This window comes from Austrofundulus limnaeus, unplaced genomic scaffold, assembly GCF_001266775.1.
Source record: "Austrofundulus limnaeus strain Quisiro unplaced genomic scaffold, Austrofundulus_limnaeus-1.0 Scaffold1760, whole genome shotgun sequence".
Lineage (NCBI taxonomy): Eukaryota > Metazoa > Chordata > Actinopteri > Cyprinodontiformes > Rivulidae > Austrofundulus > Austrofundulus limnaeus.
In genome coordinates this window covers 10,793-26,595 of record NW_013954162.1, presented here as the reverse complement: position 1 = coordinate 26,595, position 15,803 = coordinate 10,793, and the positions used below count along the sequence as shown (strand labels likewise).

General features: G+C 41.8%; 1 protein-coding gene across 2 annotated transcripts in view; it reads right to left on the bottom strand.

The window, feature by feature from the left end:
- Positions 1 to 433: 433 nt before the first annotated feature.
- LOC106536301 (SEC14-like protein 1) overlaps positions 434 to 15,803 on the bottom strand; it is a gene marked incomplete at its 5' end in the record, with an annotated part of 24,347 nt that continues 8,977 nt past the window's right edge. Inside the window, 15 exon segments of one of the 2 annotated variants that reach the window (XM_014033509.1) lie at positions 434 to 696; positions 2,676 to 2,702; positions 2,997 to 3,175; positions 3,324 to 3,575; positions 3,878 to 4,012; positions 4,094 to 4,228; positions 5,414 to 5,585; positions 6,104 to 6,174; positions 6,346 to 6,434; positions 6,926 to 7,115; positions 7,205 to 7,314; positions 8,373 to 8,646; positions 8,735 to 8,863; positions 10,178 to 10,309; positions 10,397 to 10,546. In XM_014033509.1, coding sequence (XP_013888963.1) covers positions 591 to 696; positions 2,676 to 2,702; positions 2,997 to 3,175; positions 3,324 to 3,575; positions 3,878 to 4,012; positions 4,094 to 4,228; positions 5,414 to 5,585; positions 6,104 to 6,174; positions 6,346 to 6,434; positions 6,926 to 7,115; positions 7,205 to 7,314; positions 8,373 to 8,646; positions 8,735 to 8,863; positions 10,178 to 10,309; positions 10,397 to 10,546 — 2,151 coding nt within the window. In that variant the 3' untranslated portion in view covers positions 434 to 590. 2 annotated transcript variants of the gene reach the window in all.

Genomic DNA, 15,803 nt, shown 5'->3' with positions numbered 1-15,803 from the left:
AAACCAGAAATACTGACACTATGGTTGTGGTGAAGCTCCAACCATCCACAGGCGCTGCTTGGACCCAGATCCAGTTGGTTTTCTGCTCACCAACATTTTGACCTATAAACAGCTCTCTGGAACCCTAACAGCAACAATATGGCAAAACGTTTCCTTTGTGCACGGCTCGTGTGTGTAACAGACGTTCAGTCCTGACGGAGCGACACAGGTGCYTGAGGAGCGCGTCGGCTGCGTCAGCAGCTGTTTTCAGTAAATGCAGAAAAGTAACAGAGCCTCCAGTGTCTTCAGCCACTCCTGTAGCTTCAAGGATGAAAATATTGCTACGAGCTTCTGCCTGCTCCACTTCAAACACTTCCACCCTCACAAGAAAAAAAACATTCAGCAAACAACCTTTGTGCAAAAATCAGCCCTTTAAATCTTAAACAGTGTCAAGTTTTTTTTTTTTTTTTTTTTTTTTTTTTTTTGCCTCAGTTTCAAAACTCTTCCTCTTCAGTTTGTGCAGTAAATTCCACAGACGACACAGGGGGGTGGGGCTGGTCGATGACGGTGGAGTGATGYATTCTGGGACTGAGGTGGTCCGTTCCCAGGTTCTACCTGGAGATCATGGAGCTGGACTGGGAGTGGTTGGAGGAGGTGGTGGCTGCGCTGAGCTGAGAGAAGCCGCTGTGGCTCGACTCCAGGCTGGTCATCGAGCCCCTGAGAGGGAAGAGACAGGCGAGGGTTAACATGAGGCGCTGCAGGGAACATCATGTGAACAACACGTGAGCGAGCCCAGCCTGCTGAAACCTGCATGAAAGCACTGTGTGTGTGTGTGTGTGTGTGTGTGTGTGTGTGTGTGTGTGTGTGTGTGTGTGTGTGTGTGTGTTCAGTCATGCTCAGGATGCAGAACCATGCAGCCACGTTCACCCTGCGGCTCAAAAAACAGTTCTTAGTAAACCCGTGTGAACGCCTTCAGTTCACACTGAAACCACTTTCACTCAGACCACCTTTACAGGTGATCTGGACSCCTTTAATCCACATCAAGTCAAAACAAAATAAATGAGTGTATTGATGTTTTATAGAAAGCTCGCTGAGCGACGTGGCTGCTTGTGTTTTTGCATGTAGATCATAAAACCGATTCGGAGTGCACGTCTAACTGAGCCGCCCACCAGCAGCCGAATCTAAAACCGCCTCCAGCTGAAGAGCAGAACGTTCTGTTGAACTTTAATAATAAAGGATTTATTATTGTCAAACACGAGCTTCTCTGTCATTTTATCCTGCCACTGTGGTTCAGGCAGGATTTGTTTGAAATAAAAACAGACTCAAAGCATCGGTTTTAGCAGCGTCTTGAACCCTCGGTGTCTGTGACATCATCTCATCGTATGAGAACATGAAAACCTTCAGGGGCTGGTTAAAGACATCGGATGAGACACTTCATAATGCACTCACATTTTTAATGAAACCAAAAACTGTTAAAGATGGGTGCAGCTGAAGCTTGTGGACAAATGTTAAGGTTTTGACAGGTGCAGATATTCAGAAACAAGCTCATAAATCAGTACACCTCTGTACTGAAAGAGCTTATAAAATACATATTTATTTAAGTAACAGATAAAAGGACTTCTCTAGACTTTGTCAGGTGGGACTCCCCCTGCTGGCCAATAAAAAGAATGCAGCTTTAACTCCTCACCGGGGCTACATCCATCTTTTCGAACAGTCTTTGGTTGAATAATTACAGCAGCAGAACCCAAACCCTGAAACCATCAAACCACTAAAACACAACCAGAAATTTCAGTAAAGCAGAAAAAAATTAACATGTCACAAATAAAAACCTAAATTCTCTTTTAATTAAAGATCATGAATTAGATTGTTTATTTCTCTGACGARTTACAGCACTTTGTAAAAGTTTTCACTGCCTCTTAACTTCTCCCTGTTTTTTCACGTTACAACCACGACTGTCAGAATATTTTACTTTAATTTTATACGACAGATCATCAGAACGGAAAGAATTCATGGGTTTAAAAAAAATTWAAAAATCTTGCTGTGATTTGAGTCTTGGGGTCTGTTTTTACCTGCTTTGTACATCTAAAAACTAAATTTATTCTTGTTTAGCTCAGAACAGTACCCATGGATTAAATTACACACCAGTGGATTCCACCAATCAGGTGACTTCTGAAGGTATTTAGGGTTTTAAAAAGGATTTTTATTAAAACAAAACAAAAAAAGAGTTGAAAACCAAACATTTTCCTTGCATTTCTTTTGGTTTTAGTAAAACAGTTGATTGTGTTTGCAACGTGACAAAAAGTGGAAAAATGTGAAAACTTTTGAGGTACTGTGATAACACATCTTGTTAAATAAATGTGAAGCGTGGTGAAATAAAAGGTTTTGTGAACCTGGATAGAAAATCATCTGAAAGGCTTTATTTTGAATTAAACCTCAGTTAACCATGCAAACAGACTAACTTAAAAAAGGCAGCGAGTGGATTAGAGCAAGTTATTGTGAACTTCAGTGCGATAAAGCCTTCATTAAAGCAAGATCCTGTTAGTCACCYCTAAAAACAATAAACAGATGCAAACAAGGATCTTTGTACGGCGTTAGAAGCGTGACTGGGCACTCGCTTTAAAAGCTAAAAGCAGTGATGGCAATGAGCTTGTGCTAAAAGAACAAAAAAACAAAAACGCAAACACTGAGCCACTTACAAACTCTGCACATCACAGCAAGCCGTTCTTCATAGGAGGAAGAGGTGGAGGGAGCGACAGGTTGGAAAGAAAAAGATGGATTAAAGGAGACTTTAGGGGGGGAAGTCATTTTAAAACAAAGTTCTGATGCTCTTTGAAGCATTTTATAATATTTAGAGGAACTAAATGGCAGCACAGAGGGACAAACTGACAGAAGACAGGAGTAAATCAAAAGGAGCTGCAATCAAATAATGTTTGGAACTAAAACTATGAAACTGTGGTGAATGAAAAGAACAGCAGTAAAACCACGGACACAGAGTTGATTTAGTTTTAGCTACCAACCTGAAGTCCTCCGAGCCCAGCACCTCAGTGTAGAACATGACTTTACATTTGTGTGAGGAGACCTGCAGTGTGGCCAGCACGTCGTCCACTCGGGGCAGGTTGGTGGCCGAGCAGGCCGGCATGTTGTGGAACCTCCACTGCAGGATGTAGAAGCCGGGCCACCGGGTTATATGAGAGCCCTGAGGACCGGGAAGATGGTTACAGACAGGGATTAAAGCTGTGTTTCAATGCAGCTCACCTGCCACCTGTTGCACCAGCGTTTTACACTAATAACAACAACAACKACCCCCCCGCCCCCAAAAGCAGCCCCTGATGAGCAGTCCTCACCTGCACACTCTCACCCTCCTTGCAGGTGAGGGGGGACTCCACCATGCTGTAATCCTGACCCAGAGTCCAGGACTTTTCGATAAGCTGGACGTTGTTGACTCCCGGGGAGGTGATGGCGTGGGTTCCGAGGGGGTCTTTACGTGGCGGCTGGGGGGCCCGCTTCGAGTGGTAGATGTTGAAGACGATGTCACCTTTGCAAACGTCGAAGTCCCAGGTGATGACCGAGGCGGCGTCGATTATTTCGATCACGAGCTGCTTGGAGAAAACAAAGATCAGGAAACGAACATCTGAACAGGTTTAACATTTTTCTAACCCTTACTGTAAAACTTTACTATCAGGAACTCAAAGTTACACAGAAAACTAATCTGAGGAGTAAAGTGAAAATGTGCAACACGAAGGAACATGTCACAGCAGGAAGGTTGGATTTCAAGATCTAAAATCAGACATGACACAAATGTTTTCCACTAGATGGCAGCYCTACCAACAGAACCTGCATCAAATCCCCCTGCAGGTCCCTTCTGTCCTGTCCTACATATAAACCCCCAGAGCCCCACCTCGTGTGGAGCCCCCTTAAAGATGCTGGCACTCTGGTAGATCGTCTCGGTCCACAGTCGGACGTCCTCATTCTCCAGCTCCTCTGCTGTTCGATACATGGACTTGGGAACCAGACCGCCCTCTGGTACCTCACACTGCAGAGGAAAAACATGAGCCAGGTCATGGAGGGCGGTCTCCATGAGAGCACAGAGTTTCATTTTTACTCTAACACTCACCATACACTCTCCTCCTAGAAAGTCAGGGATGATCTCCTTGTTGATGTAGTCCACGAGACCTCCAGGACCCTGGTAGTCGTTACCTGCGTAGATCAAGAACTTCTTGCGGGTGTTTTCATCGATGAAGGGGCTGACCTACAAGCAGAGGGGAGTGTAAAAAAACTGAATGCAAGAAATACTCCAGAGAACAGAAACCACTGTTTTATAAAGTTTTATTTTTTGCCTTCAAATCACTTCTAACGTTCAGCTCATTCAGAGCATGTTTGCTACGACTTTTAGTTTGTGACTTTAATACAGGGCTATTCAACTGGCGGCCCGTGAATGACCAAAGTTTGGCCCACCAATTGGTTCATTCATCTCTTCAGCACAAACCCCCGGTTTTCTACTTTAATTACTATTTCTTTTAGCTAAACATAGACATGTTTGATATCTACAGAAACATCAGGATCTTGGCTACAAGCTGGTAAAAACCATTTCTATAAACACTCAAGACAGTTAAAACTACAAGCAGTTGAAGATAAAATGAAGAAAGTGAAAATAAAATTGGTTTAAAAATTGTCAAGTCAGAGATGTCAAAATAATATTTGTGTCAAATAGGAGTCATAATGTGTTCTTTTTGTTTTTGATAATGTGTAATTATCACTACTTTTATAGGGTTCTGTATGTTGTATTCATGATTAAATACAGTAAAATAAACTAATTCAAAGGTAACAGATCTTTGTAATACTTGGTTTATTTACATAATAACTTTAATTGCTGGATGTTCGGCCCCTCAGCTGTTGACCTGCAGTAACTGTGGCCCTCGGAGCAGTTTAGTTGAATAGCCCTGCTTTAATACATTAAATCAGTTTCTTTTTATTTGCTTCAGCTACTTGCTTGTGTTTTTGTCTTCTTATGCTATTAGCTTCTAGCTAGCATTTAGTTACTCTTAGCAAGGCTTCAGCTACTTTTAGCTTGAAGCATGACTTTTGATACTTCAGATAGTTTTAAACTACTTTCAGTTTTTGTTTTGCATTTTTCAGTTTTAATCTAGTCTTATTTTTAGCTATATTTAACTTCTAGTAGATTGTTTCTTTAAGGTTTTAGCAAGTGTTTTGCTCACTTTTGCTTTAACTTAAGTTTCAGCTTTACTAACAAATTTCAGCATTCATAGTGTTTTGTAAATAAAAAGGGTGACAGGTTCATTGCCTCATTATTTTTAAAGCATGACCCAGAAGGTTTTGACWCTAAAGTTTGGTTTGTGCAGCTGAAACAGGTAAACTTGTCTTTTAGGAGGACGCTGCACTGATCAGGTGACTGAGTGTCCCCTCGTGTTCTCACCAGTGTCCACAGGACCGGGAAGACTCTCGGTGCTCTCAAGATCAGCAGCCGTCCCAGAGTCTCGGGGTAGTTCGCCTCCACCACCTCGATGATCCTCAGCAGAGCTTTGACCCCCGGTCGCCACAAGTGACGCATGTTCAGCCCCTCCAGGTCCACCAGACATGTCCAGCAGCTTCAGAGGAGGAAGTGAGAGGATCAGAGGGGATAACGTCCCGCCACGAACACGAACACACACACACACACACGAACACACACACAATGAAGTGGGCTACAGATTCTCTCTCATCACTTAGCACCTGTCACCCTGCAGTGAGGCTTAAGTGATGAAGGTAATGCTGGGTAATTCTGAATCCACACATAGTTCACATGCCTTCCAGTGCAGGCCTTATCARAGGCTCCGCCTCCTGCTGGAGAGGCCTGACACACAACAGACACCATCTCAGCTCCTCTGCTTCACATGCTGTGTGCTCAAACTGCATCATTTCCATGCTGGAGGGGAGTAATTCTCTGGACTGACTCGTGCTGTGTTTTATCTGAGTGTGCAACTGTGCTGCTCAGGTGAACCCAAACTGAATGGAGTCCAAATAAAGCTTCTGCTGTACAATCGTTACACATATCAAAATGTTCAGCTCAATCTGTGCGACTAAGTATTTGTACGTTTCATGCTTTCTGAATGGTTAATAGTTTTACCTGATGGGTCTCCCAAACACCTTGGTGTTCTCCTCACAGCGCCTCAGACCCTCCTCGTTGATGGACAGCACCTACAGCGACAGTGAGTTTAAACCKGTCATTAACTCCTCACATCCTGGGYTTTTAACACTTGTCAGGACATTTCCTCTCTAACCTATAATCCAGTCACAAACCGTCTGACCTATAAAAGGCATCGACCTTCACTAATGCACCAAACCTGCAGAGTAATCTGTGTTACGTACGTGTCTGAGCAGAGACTCCTCTCCCAGCGCGCGCACCAGTCCTTTGGTGTCCATCTGGCCCAGTCTCAGGATGTACAAAGGACGTCCATCTAACAAAGTAAAGCAAACATTGACATGATCTATAATGCTATTTACATTCTACACAAATGCAGGTTAAGTGGAAAGGTGTGCTTCAGCTGCCATCTGCTCCTCTTTTGTCTGGCACAATGAGTGAGCGTGCTCTGAGAAATCATTTAGCATTCTGCTCTGAAAGCATGAAAGCAGAAATAGATTTATGATATGTATCACGTCATTCTTTTCTTTTGGAGACTCACAGCARGCCCACAACTTAAGAATATGACTGTTATAGCTGTTAACGCTAACGAGAAGTCCAAACCAGTAAGACCCACCTCGCTGAGAGGTGTGGGTTTCTAAGAATGACTGAATGCCCGTCAGATAAAACGTCACACTGTGTGTGTGTGTGTGTGTGTGTGTGTGTGTGTGTGTGTAACTTCTTCTACACGAGTTTTCAGATTTCATATTTATGCACACGTGAGAGTCCAGCTGCTGATTTTGGATTTGCAGGATTTAACTAAAGTACCTCTGTCGTGGTGGTGCCAGCCTCCGGTGTAGAAGTCCTGAAGAACTTGTGGGGGATTCCAGGTCTCCAGCAGGTAGTCCACCTGGTGCTGCTTCCTCCAGGTGAGAGACTGGCACATAAACTCCCGCGCCTTATCCATGTTGAAGTCTCTGGCTCGCAAGAAACGCAGGATGTGTTCGTCTTTGGGGATCTTAAGAGAAGAAAAATGCATCAAAATGGGTTTCATGTTTCACAAGTTGACTAAAAAAAAAAGAAGAGTTCTTCCATTGTTGGGATTACTTTGCCCTTGTGTGTCTCCTGAAGCCATCTGCGAAGTCTGATCAGGCAGCTCTCCTGCAGGGGCGTCAGGTCACCCAGGTAACGTTTAATGTAGTCTGCATCCAGCTTGTCTGCAGCACAAACACACAGAAGTTCTGGAGAACTACAAAACTTTGTTTTATTCTCTTAAAACAAGTAGCTTTGTGGGTATATTTGAGGCAAAACTAATATAAAATTTAATCTTCATGTTTATTATTATTTGGTGAATCCTTTAAAAGTGATCCACAATTAGTTGTAACATTAGACTTTATTTTAACTGTAAAATAAAAACTAAAAATACTGTAGGCTGTTTAGTTAAGGAATTTTTAAAAAATATATTTTCATATGGACAGAGCCATTTTATTTACACACAAAGCATTCTGGGTAAATGATGACGTGGATAGGTCCTCGGTGCGAGGCTGCTAGRGAGCTATATCCACCCTGAAGGTTAATCTTGGACAATATCTGATGATCGACTCTTTTAAATGAAACCAGAGAGCGTTGACAGAGAGGAGAAGGTAGAAATGACTRAGCCTGGAACTGAAAATATGGAAGAAGAACCTCAGCTTAGCCTGTTAGCTTTAGCGTTAGCGCTGACGCTATATTGCATTATGTGTACAGTATTAGCTTGGCGCTAGCGCGACAAACTAACAAGCTAAACTGTTGTCCTCCTTCCATATTTTCAGTTCCAGGCTGAGTCATTTCTACCTTCTCCTCTCTGTCAACGCTCTCTGGTTTCATTTAAAAGAGTCGATCATCAGATATTGTCCAAGATTAACCTTCAGGGTGGATATAGCTCGCTAGCAGCCTCGCACCGAGGACCTATCCACGTCATCATTTACCCAGAATGCTTTGTGTGTAAATAAAATGGCCCCGTCCGTGTAATATATTTTTAAACTTTTAGTTTAAAAATGATAAAAACTGAACAGCCTATAGTATTTTTACAGTCTTTATTTTACAATTAAAATATATGTTTATCAAATAAAGTCTGATGTTACAACTAATCATGGCTCCCTTTAATACATGAATATTCAGTTAAAGGTTATAAACAAGCTCAACGGGTGTTTGTTTTCGTGTTGCTGGTGTGTGTATGACCATTAAACAAACAAACAGGAAGTGTTGTTGTCTAGAAGTATCAGCAGGGACGAACCTTCAGGTGTACCAGCCAGGATTTCTGTCAGACTGTCTGCCTGCAGAGCTCCGCCCTCCTGCTTTACATCCTGTGCATCGTCGTCTTTGGGTTCGGCGTTCTGTGAGACGGTCGCAGCCTCCGCGCTCGCGTGCTTTGTGAGGTCGGGTGGGCTGACGGAGAGGCTGCTGGGCCCGGGCAGAACCAGAGGATGGGAGGAAGGAGTCCAGCGGGGCACGTAGGTGATGCCCTCATTTTCCAGCTCCTTCAGGTAGAACTCTATGATTTCTTTTCCCTGAGGGACACCAGCCAAGATATTAGAACTTTCTGCACACAGATGGGAGAGGGAAAGAAAACTTAAAAACACATCTTATGCCGCTCACCTTTTTGATACTACTAGCATACTGCTTCATTGCAATCTTTTCCACYGTGCTTTCAAAGCCAAAGAAGGACTTGATGTCCAAACTGGCTGTTTGTTCAAAACACGTCCAGTCCTCGTTCTCCGGGTGGACCTGTGTAAACACACACACCAAAACATACTGTCACTTATTCTGTGTACACATGAAGGGAGGCATGGGACCCCATTACCATGACAACCACACAGCGAGGTACTCAAAATGATGACGCATGAGGAGCAGATTTCTCACTGAGTGGGAGTTTGTGTGTTAGTCTGTAGGGGAGATTTTTTTAAAAACACATAAGCTGTTTGGAGTATGCAATAAATAGAGTAACACACATTTTTGGAGGGTGATGGAAAAGTGGTGAGAGGCAGTGATYAAACCATGATTCACTCTCAAACTAAACCCAGTTCCTAAAATACCCCCACTACTCATGACAAACACCATCTCTGCAAACTAGAAAGGTGCCAACGCATTCGCAATGACGCTCCACTATTATCTGCTTCAAAAGCTGTTTGTATCTCGTCACGCAGCTTTGACGTAAAAACATGTAWATTATACACCAAATGGTGTGAATCAGTCAAGAACAAACGCCGCATACAGACATGTCATTAACATATACTGTATGAGGAATAGTAACGGTCCGAGAATGGAATCCTGTGGGATTCCGCATATCACTTTTGTTGTAGTGGATGTTACGCCTCCGATTTCTACATACTGCTGTCTTTTATCCAGCTAGTCCTTGAACCAGTTTACAGCTGGTTTCTGGAGCCCCAGTGCTTCCAATTTACATGAGAATACCAATTAAAATTTTTTAAATAAAAAACACCAACAAAAATCTGCCAGTTTTTAGCAAAACTGTCACACTTCAAACTGTCCCCTGAAATTTGCAAATTTTATATTTGTTTTTCAAAATTGCATGCACATCATAAAAATAACAATAAATGCCCTTTTGCTCATTGTTTGTCTTAAGAAGCCAGGAGTTAAGTGCATCCTGGTGGCAAAACGGTCCTAGCTTGATTGTCCATGACTACCAAAGCTTTAGTCAGGTCCATTAGCTGCCTAACTGAGCTGTCCGTCCTGGTTACCATRCCCACAGCTTGACAAGGCTCTCGGTAAGAATCTGTGCGGCCTCGGACCTAAAATTAGCACTGCAGTTGGTTGGAGGCTAATACGACGAGCTTGACCTCATTAACTCATCATACATTCATTCGTTCATTCATGAGGAGGCAGATCTGGAGTCAGAGTTAAGCACGCAGATTAAAAGGAGGGGGAAGAAGGGATTCTGGCTTCAGATCAGCTTTTCAAAAGATGCTTTTCTTATGTTTCGTTTGTTTTACACTACACTGTATGAAAGGTGCTTTTTAAATGTTTGATTTGATTATCCACACGCGTTTCTTTTGGATGACAAGAATCTAAACCACTGACCGAATAGCAGCAGGTCTCGTGGACGACGATCCTGTTGGAAAAGGTCTCATTGTGGGATTCGATCTGCAGCGTCCTCTCCTTTCTGTTCAGAGTGTTTTTCTGGATGAAGTAAATGTAGTCGACGCCTGCAATCTGTAAACCACAGAAAACAGCACGTTATCTGAAAGCAATGGCAAAAAGGTACAATTAAGACAACCTACGTGCTGCAGTAAATCATACCCTTTTAAGAAGGCGTGGAGCGTCAACATCCAGGGCACAGCGGCGCTCGACCRTGTGGGTGGAACCGTCTTCGCTTTTCTCCTCATCTACGATGTCGCTCGCCACAAACATGGGGATGAGGTGGCAGGTGGGGAAGCGCCGCTCATACGCCTGTATGTTAGGAAAAGGGAACACGTTTTTGTTTTCATGTTAGAAAAACATTTCAGTAAAAGGAGAACAAAAGAATAGAGGTTTCTGTAGCTTCAGTCTCTCTTTACACATGGAACAGGCTGATAAAAACTGTTGCATAAATGTGTCCTTTTATTACGCATTTATACATGTAACTAGTTTTATTAACAACCCGTTGAAGGATTTATCAAATATTATTATTCAAGAGAAAGTCAGCACTGATGGTCTTGTATTGCCTCCCTTATATAACGTCCACTTGAAAACACTTCAGTCTGTAGGAATGTAAACACGCAGCTGAAGGGAGCAGAAAAGCTTAAATAGCTAAAAAGCCAAACAAAAACTCCTCCTGCTTCATATTCCTCCCATGAGTCTCGTCAGAGCTAAACCCAGCTTTAATTACTCTACAACAAAATGCTTGATACATAAAGCAACAACGCTGTCTCTGAAATATGTGGGCTCGTAAAGGCAAAGCAGGGAAACAATGATGGCAGGCTCCAGCTGGATGTTGTGCAACTGGGCCTGTATAAACAACATCCTGCAACAATGCATATGTTTTATCACCACCCATCTCGGAGCTGATTGGTTGTTGGAGCGTCTGGTGAACAGGAAAGTCAACTTTTATCTTAAAGATGCTCCTAACTTGAGCTGGAAACAATCTCAAACTAGTCATGTATACTTCTAATGAAGTTATATAAACTATTTTTACAGCTAAATGGGAGATATCTTCACGTTTTCACAAGATATGGATGAAGACACTGGTGTAGAAGTTAGGACAATAAAATCCATTAAAAGTTGAGAATGTGCCACTGAAGTCAAACATTAAACAAAACAGAAGCCCACATTGTGTAGCTTTATTTTTTGACCTAAACTAACACAAACATTTGTTGGGATAAAGTTGCCATTCTTGGAGTATTGGAACATAAATTCAAAAACAAAAAGATTTTGTTTTGTTAAAGAGTAGGTGGTCCTGGTGTGCTGCTGCCAGGACTGCAGGTCCACTCAGCGGCCCACGGCCCTATGAATGGGTGAATGCTGAGCTGTGTTTTTCAGGCCCGATGCTCTGGAACTCTGAGTTCTGTTGTGAAGGCAGGACAAAGCCCAACGCCCAGTCAACATCAGTCTCACAAGGTAAAAACAATACATCAGGAAAAACAAAACTCAAATGGCGTGGGTCCTCARAAACCAAAACAGACTTACTCCATAACCAGCATGAGGGACACAAAACTAGCTTTTATGGAACGTTTATTTTGAGAAAGAATGTATTTCTAAAAAGATCAATTTAACATACTGTCACTTTTGAAAAGGGAAAGTTTTTTAACAATGCAATGCGGGAATGTGGGACCAAAGCTGGTATTCATCCATCTGTGTCAATTACTTCTGGATTAGAAAACAAGACTCGTATAAACTTGCTGTTTTAAATAACTCTCTCTTAGACCAAACTAACAGAAACACAATGGAAGCAAAAACCTAAAAACTGTCCATTTCTTGACCAAAGACAAATAAATCTAGGAGACAGTGTGAGAACATTTTGTTTTGCTCACCATAGTGATGGGATTTCTTGGTTGAACCATGACCAACAGCTCCTGGAAGTCTGTCAGATTTTTTTATTTACATTATTGTGCTATCCAGAGGTGGAGGGAGGGGGNGTGGGGGGGTGGGCAACAATAGATGATTACTTGATTTCTTCCTGCATACATTGAAAATAAATGCTTTCCTCTCTGTACAGAAAGCTACACAGTCAAAAACGCGAGTTTGGAAAGTAAGAGCCCTTTTGTTCAGGAAGGGAGATTCAGGAAATCTGAGTTCCACAAACAAGGAGACAATTCACTTTCAGTCCACAAAGGGCTCCGTGGAGCATGCAAATGTGTGCCGAGTCCTACATCGCAAGGAAATACGAGCGCTGGCAAGCAGCCCGGGCATGAGCTATTGTTCACAGGAAAAAACACCTTACAGCACAGTTCAAACAAGTTTAAAAATATATGTTTTGTGCAGAAATATATTAATCTGGCCTGTTGAGTTGAGAAAAGAAAAAAAAAAGTCATAATTATGATCTGTGTGTGCTGTCAAATCACTGCACATTCTGCACCATATTTTTGCATAGTGTAATGCTTCCTAGTATTTGAAGTTGTGAGAACATTATTTGCATGGACAACCTTCTGCTGGGGGAAGAGCACACTGGAGTTAAAAGTCCAGATGTGATTCTCACGTGTGGAAGAAAGAAAGGCTCCACAWCTATCATTAGGAGCGTTCACCACAAACATAAAAATTAATAAATGGAATGTAAAATGAGGAACACCGTCGCCTAAAGGCAAATCAGAAGTAACTGTGATTCTCAGAAACAGAACAAAATGCAAGTTGCAGCAGGAACAAACACATCATGTTTGTGTAAGAACTTTTTTAAAGATTTCCAATGAAGTTTACCTCTACAGCTCAGGGCAAAAAGCTGGTAAACAGGGCTGTCCTGGTTTTGTTGAGCAAAACAAAACCCAACATCTTTCAAACACCCATAAACACATACTGCAATAATATGCTGCATCTTAGGGTAAATTAAACACTTCCTCATGCAATTGAGACTAAAGTCAGTCAGGAGAAGGATGTGGCAAATCTTTTCCCTACAGGTTTCATACTTCCAGCTTCCTGAGAGGCTGAGCCATATCTGAAGCTCATGAAAGTGGTTGTATAACAGAATACAACAGCCGCCCAGAGGTCAGCCTCAGCTATTTTTAAACCAGTTGGCTGGGAAAATGGGAACATTTAGATTGGGGGCTCTTTTAAGATTAAGATATTAGAAGAGGAAGGCTTAGAGATGATGTTAAAACAAACCAGGAAATCCTGAGCACAAATGCCAAGGAGAGAGCAGACTCCATCTCCAGTGATCAAGAAAAGAGGAGGAAGAAATTGCTATAAAAATACTAGGATTAATTTTTTCTTCTTTGTTAATATTTAAAACACTGTCAAATTAAGACAATTAAAAGCAACAAAATGGCTTTCAGCTTTCAGTGTGGGCCACTTGCAGGAGGGTGACATCAGTGAGRCTGGTTTCAGTGACTAAACATCGTTAGGATTTCCCACCCACCACCTCCGGCAACTCTGGGGCTCGACCCATCAGGGATGTCGCTACGCAGACCGAGACTGGACATTAGACGGATCGTGTGATTTGTTTAGAAACTCTCGGCCATGTAAAAAGGTAGAGGATGCTTCTGACAAACGCTGAATAAAGCAAAGCTTTTAGGTCGGTAGTTACAGGTCTGTTCAGTTTCTAACCCACAGAACAAAAACTGACACCTTCCTATGCCTGTTGAATGCTACAAATCATAAATAAAAKACAAATTAAATAAGAACATAATGAGAAAATGGCTACAACTTGCATTGCACTYCTTTCATCCATTAAGGTTCATCGTTTTATTTTTTTGGAACATATGAAATAAATCTATAAAGATAAATAATAATTARGACAAGCAAAACTTGTGTAGCATGGTTCAACCAATTACTAAGAAAAGCAAGAGCCTCAGTGGTTTACTAATGTGACACGGGACAAAAACCTTTCCCTAGAAGCACTGAGTGGATTAAAATTCTTGATATAACTCTGCCTCCATTGCAGCAGTTTCCCTGAAAACATGCAGGTGCTGGAACCTCTCGAGTATAAATCTCCTAACAGTAAARACTTTTCCAATCACATGAGCACAAATCTTGAGATTAATTTCATCAGGCACATAAAACAAGTTTATTGAAAGAAATAGAACATAAAACCATCGCAGTTGTGCCTTTAAAATTTTCACTCTAAACATTGAGGCATGCTGCCAACGAGGGATGCAAAGTCTTAAGATAAACCTTTATTTAAAAAAAGCATTGGCATAGGCCACTTCCACAGCAAGGACCAAGAAAATTAGGAATTTAAATCAAATGAAGCAAAAACAAAAAACATATTCAGTATATTATAAATAAATGATGTCGCTGAAGAACTTTTGCTGAGTTGGTATTCATCCCACTAACAACTTCCTACAGATATTCTTGGAAATATGATTTAATTTTCTGCCATGCGTCAAACCCTGACTGAACAATCCAGGTAGCTCTTTTCAACACTAGTTTCACCAGATCATGTTACATGAACATTTAAAGACAAAGCAATGGAATACTGACCCACTCGCGTGAGGCAAAGTAAATAAAAACCACTCGCGGAACAAAGAAAAAAAGTCCCATTATATTTCAGTTCTCCAAAGCTTGGCCAACCAGTTAAACAGCTTTGGACCACAGTCAGAACCACAAGGATGCTGAGCTTCAAATCCTGTTGACACATCATTATCTATGCAATTGTTAAGTTATTTGCTGTGAAACAAGTTAACTGCATTCATATCTTTAAAATAAATAAATAAGTGTGTGTGTGTGTGTGTGTGTGTGTGTGTAACTTCTTCTACACGAGTTTTCAGATTTCATATTTATGCACACGTGAGAGTCCAGCTGCTGATTTTGGATTTGCAGGATTTAACTAAAGTACCTCTGTCGTGGTGGTGCCAGCCTCCGGTGTAGAAGTCCTGAAGAACTTGTGGGGGATTCCAGGTCTCCAGCAGGTAGTCCACCTGGTGCTGCTTCCTCCAGGTGAGAGACTGGCACATAAACTCCCGCGCCTTATCCATGTTGAAGTCTCTGGCTCGCAAGAAACGCAGGATGTGTTCGTCTTTGGGGATCTTAAGAGAAGAAAAATGCATCAAAATGGGTTTCATGTTTCACAAGTTGACTAAAAAAAAAAGAAGAGTTCTTCCATTGTTGGGATTACTTTGCCCTTGTGTGTCTCCTGAAGCCATCTGCGAAGTCTGATCAGGCAGCTCTCCTGCAGGGGCGTCAGGTCACCCAGGTAACGTTTAATGTAGTCTGCATCCAGCTTGTCTGCAGCACAAACACACAGAAGTTCTGGAGAACTACAAAACTTTGTTTTATTCTCTTAAAACAAGTAGCTTTGTGGGTATATTTGAGGCAAAACTAATATAAAATTTAATCTTCATGTTTATTATTATTTGGTGAATCCTTTAAAAGTGATCCACAATTAGTTGTAACATTAGACTTTATTTTAACTGTAAAATAAAAACTAAAAATACTGTAGGCTGTTTAGTTAAGGAATTTTTAAAAAATATATTTTCATATGGACAGAGCCATTTTATTTACACACAAAGCATTCTGGGTAAATGATGACGTGGATAGGTCCTCGGTGCGAGGCTGCTAGTGAGCTATATCCACCCTGAAG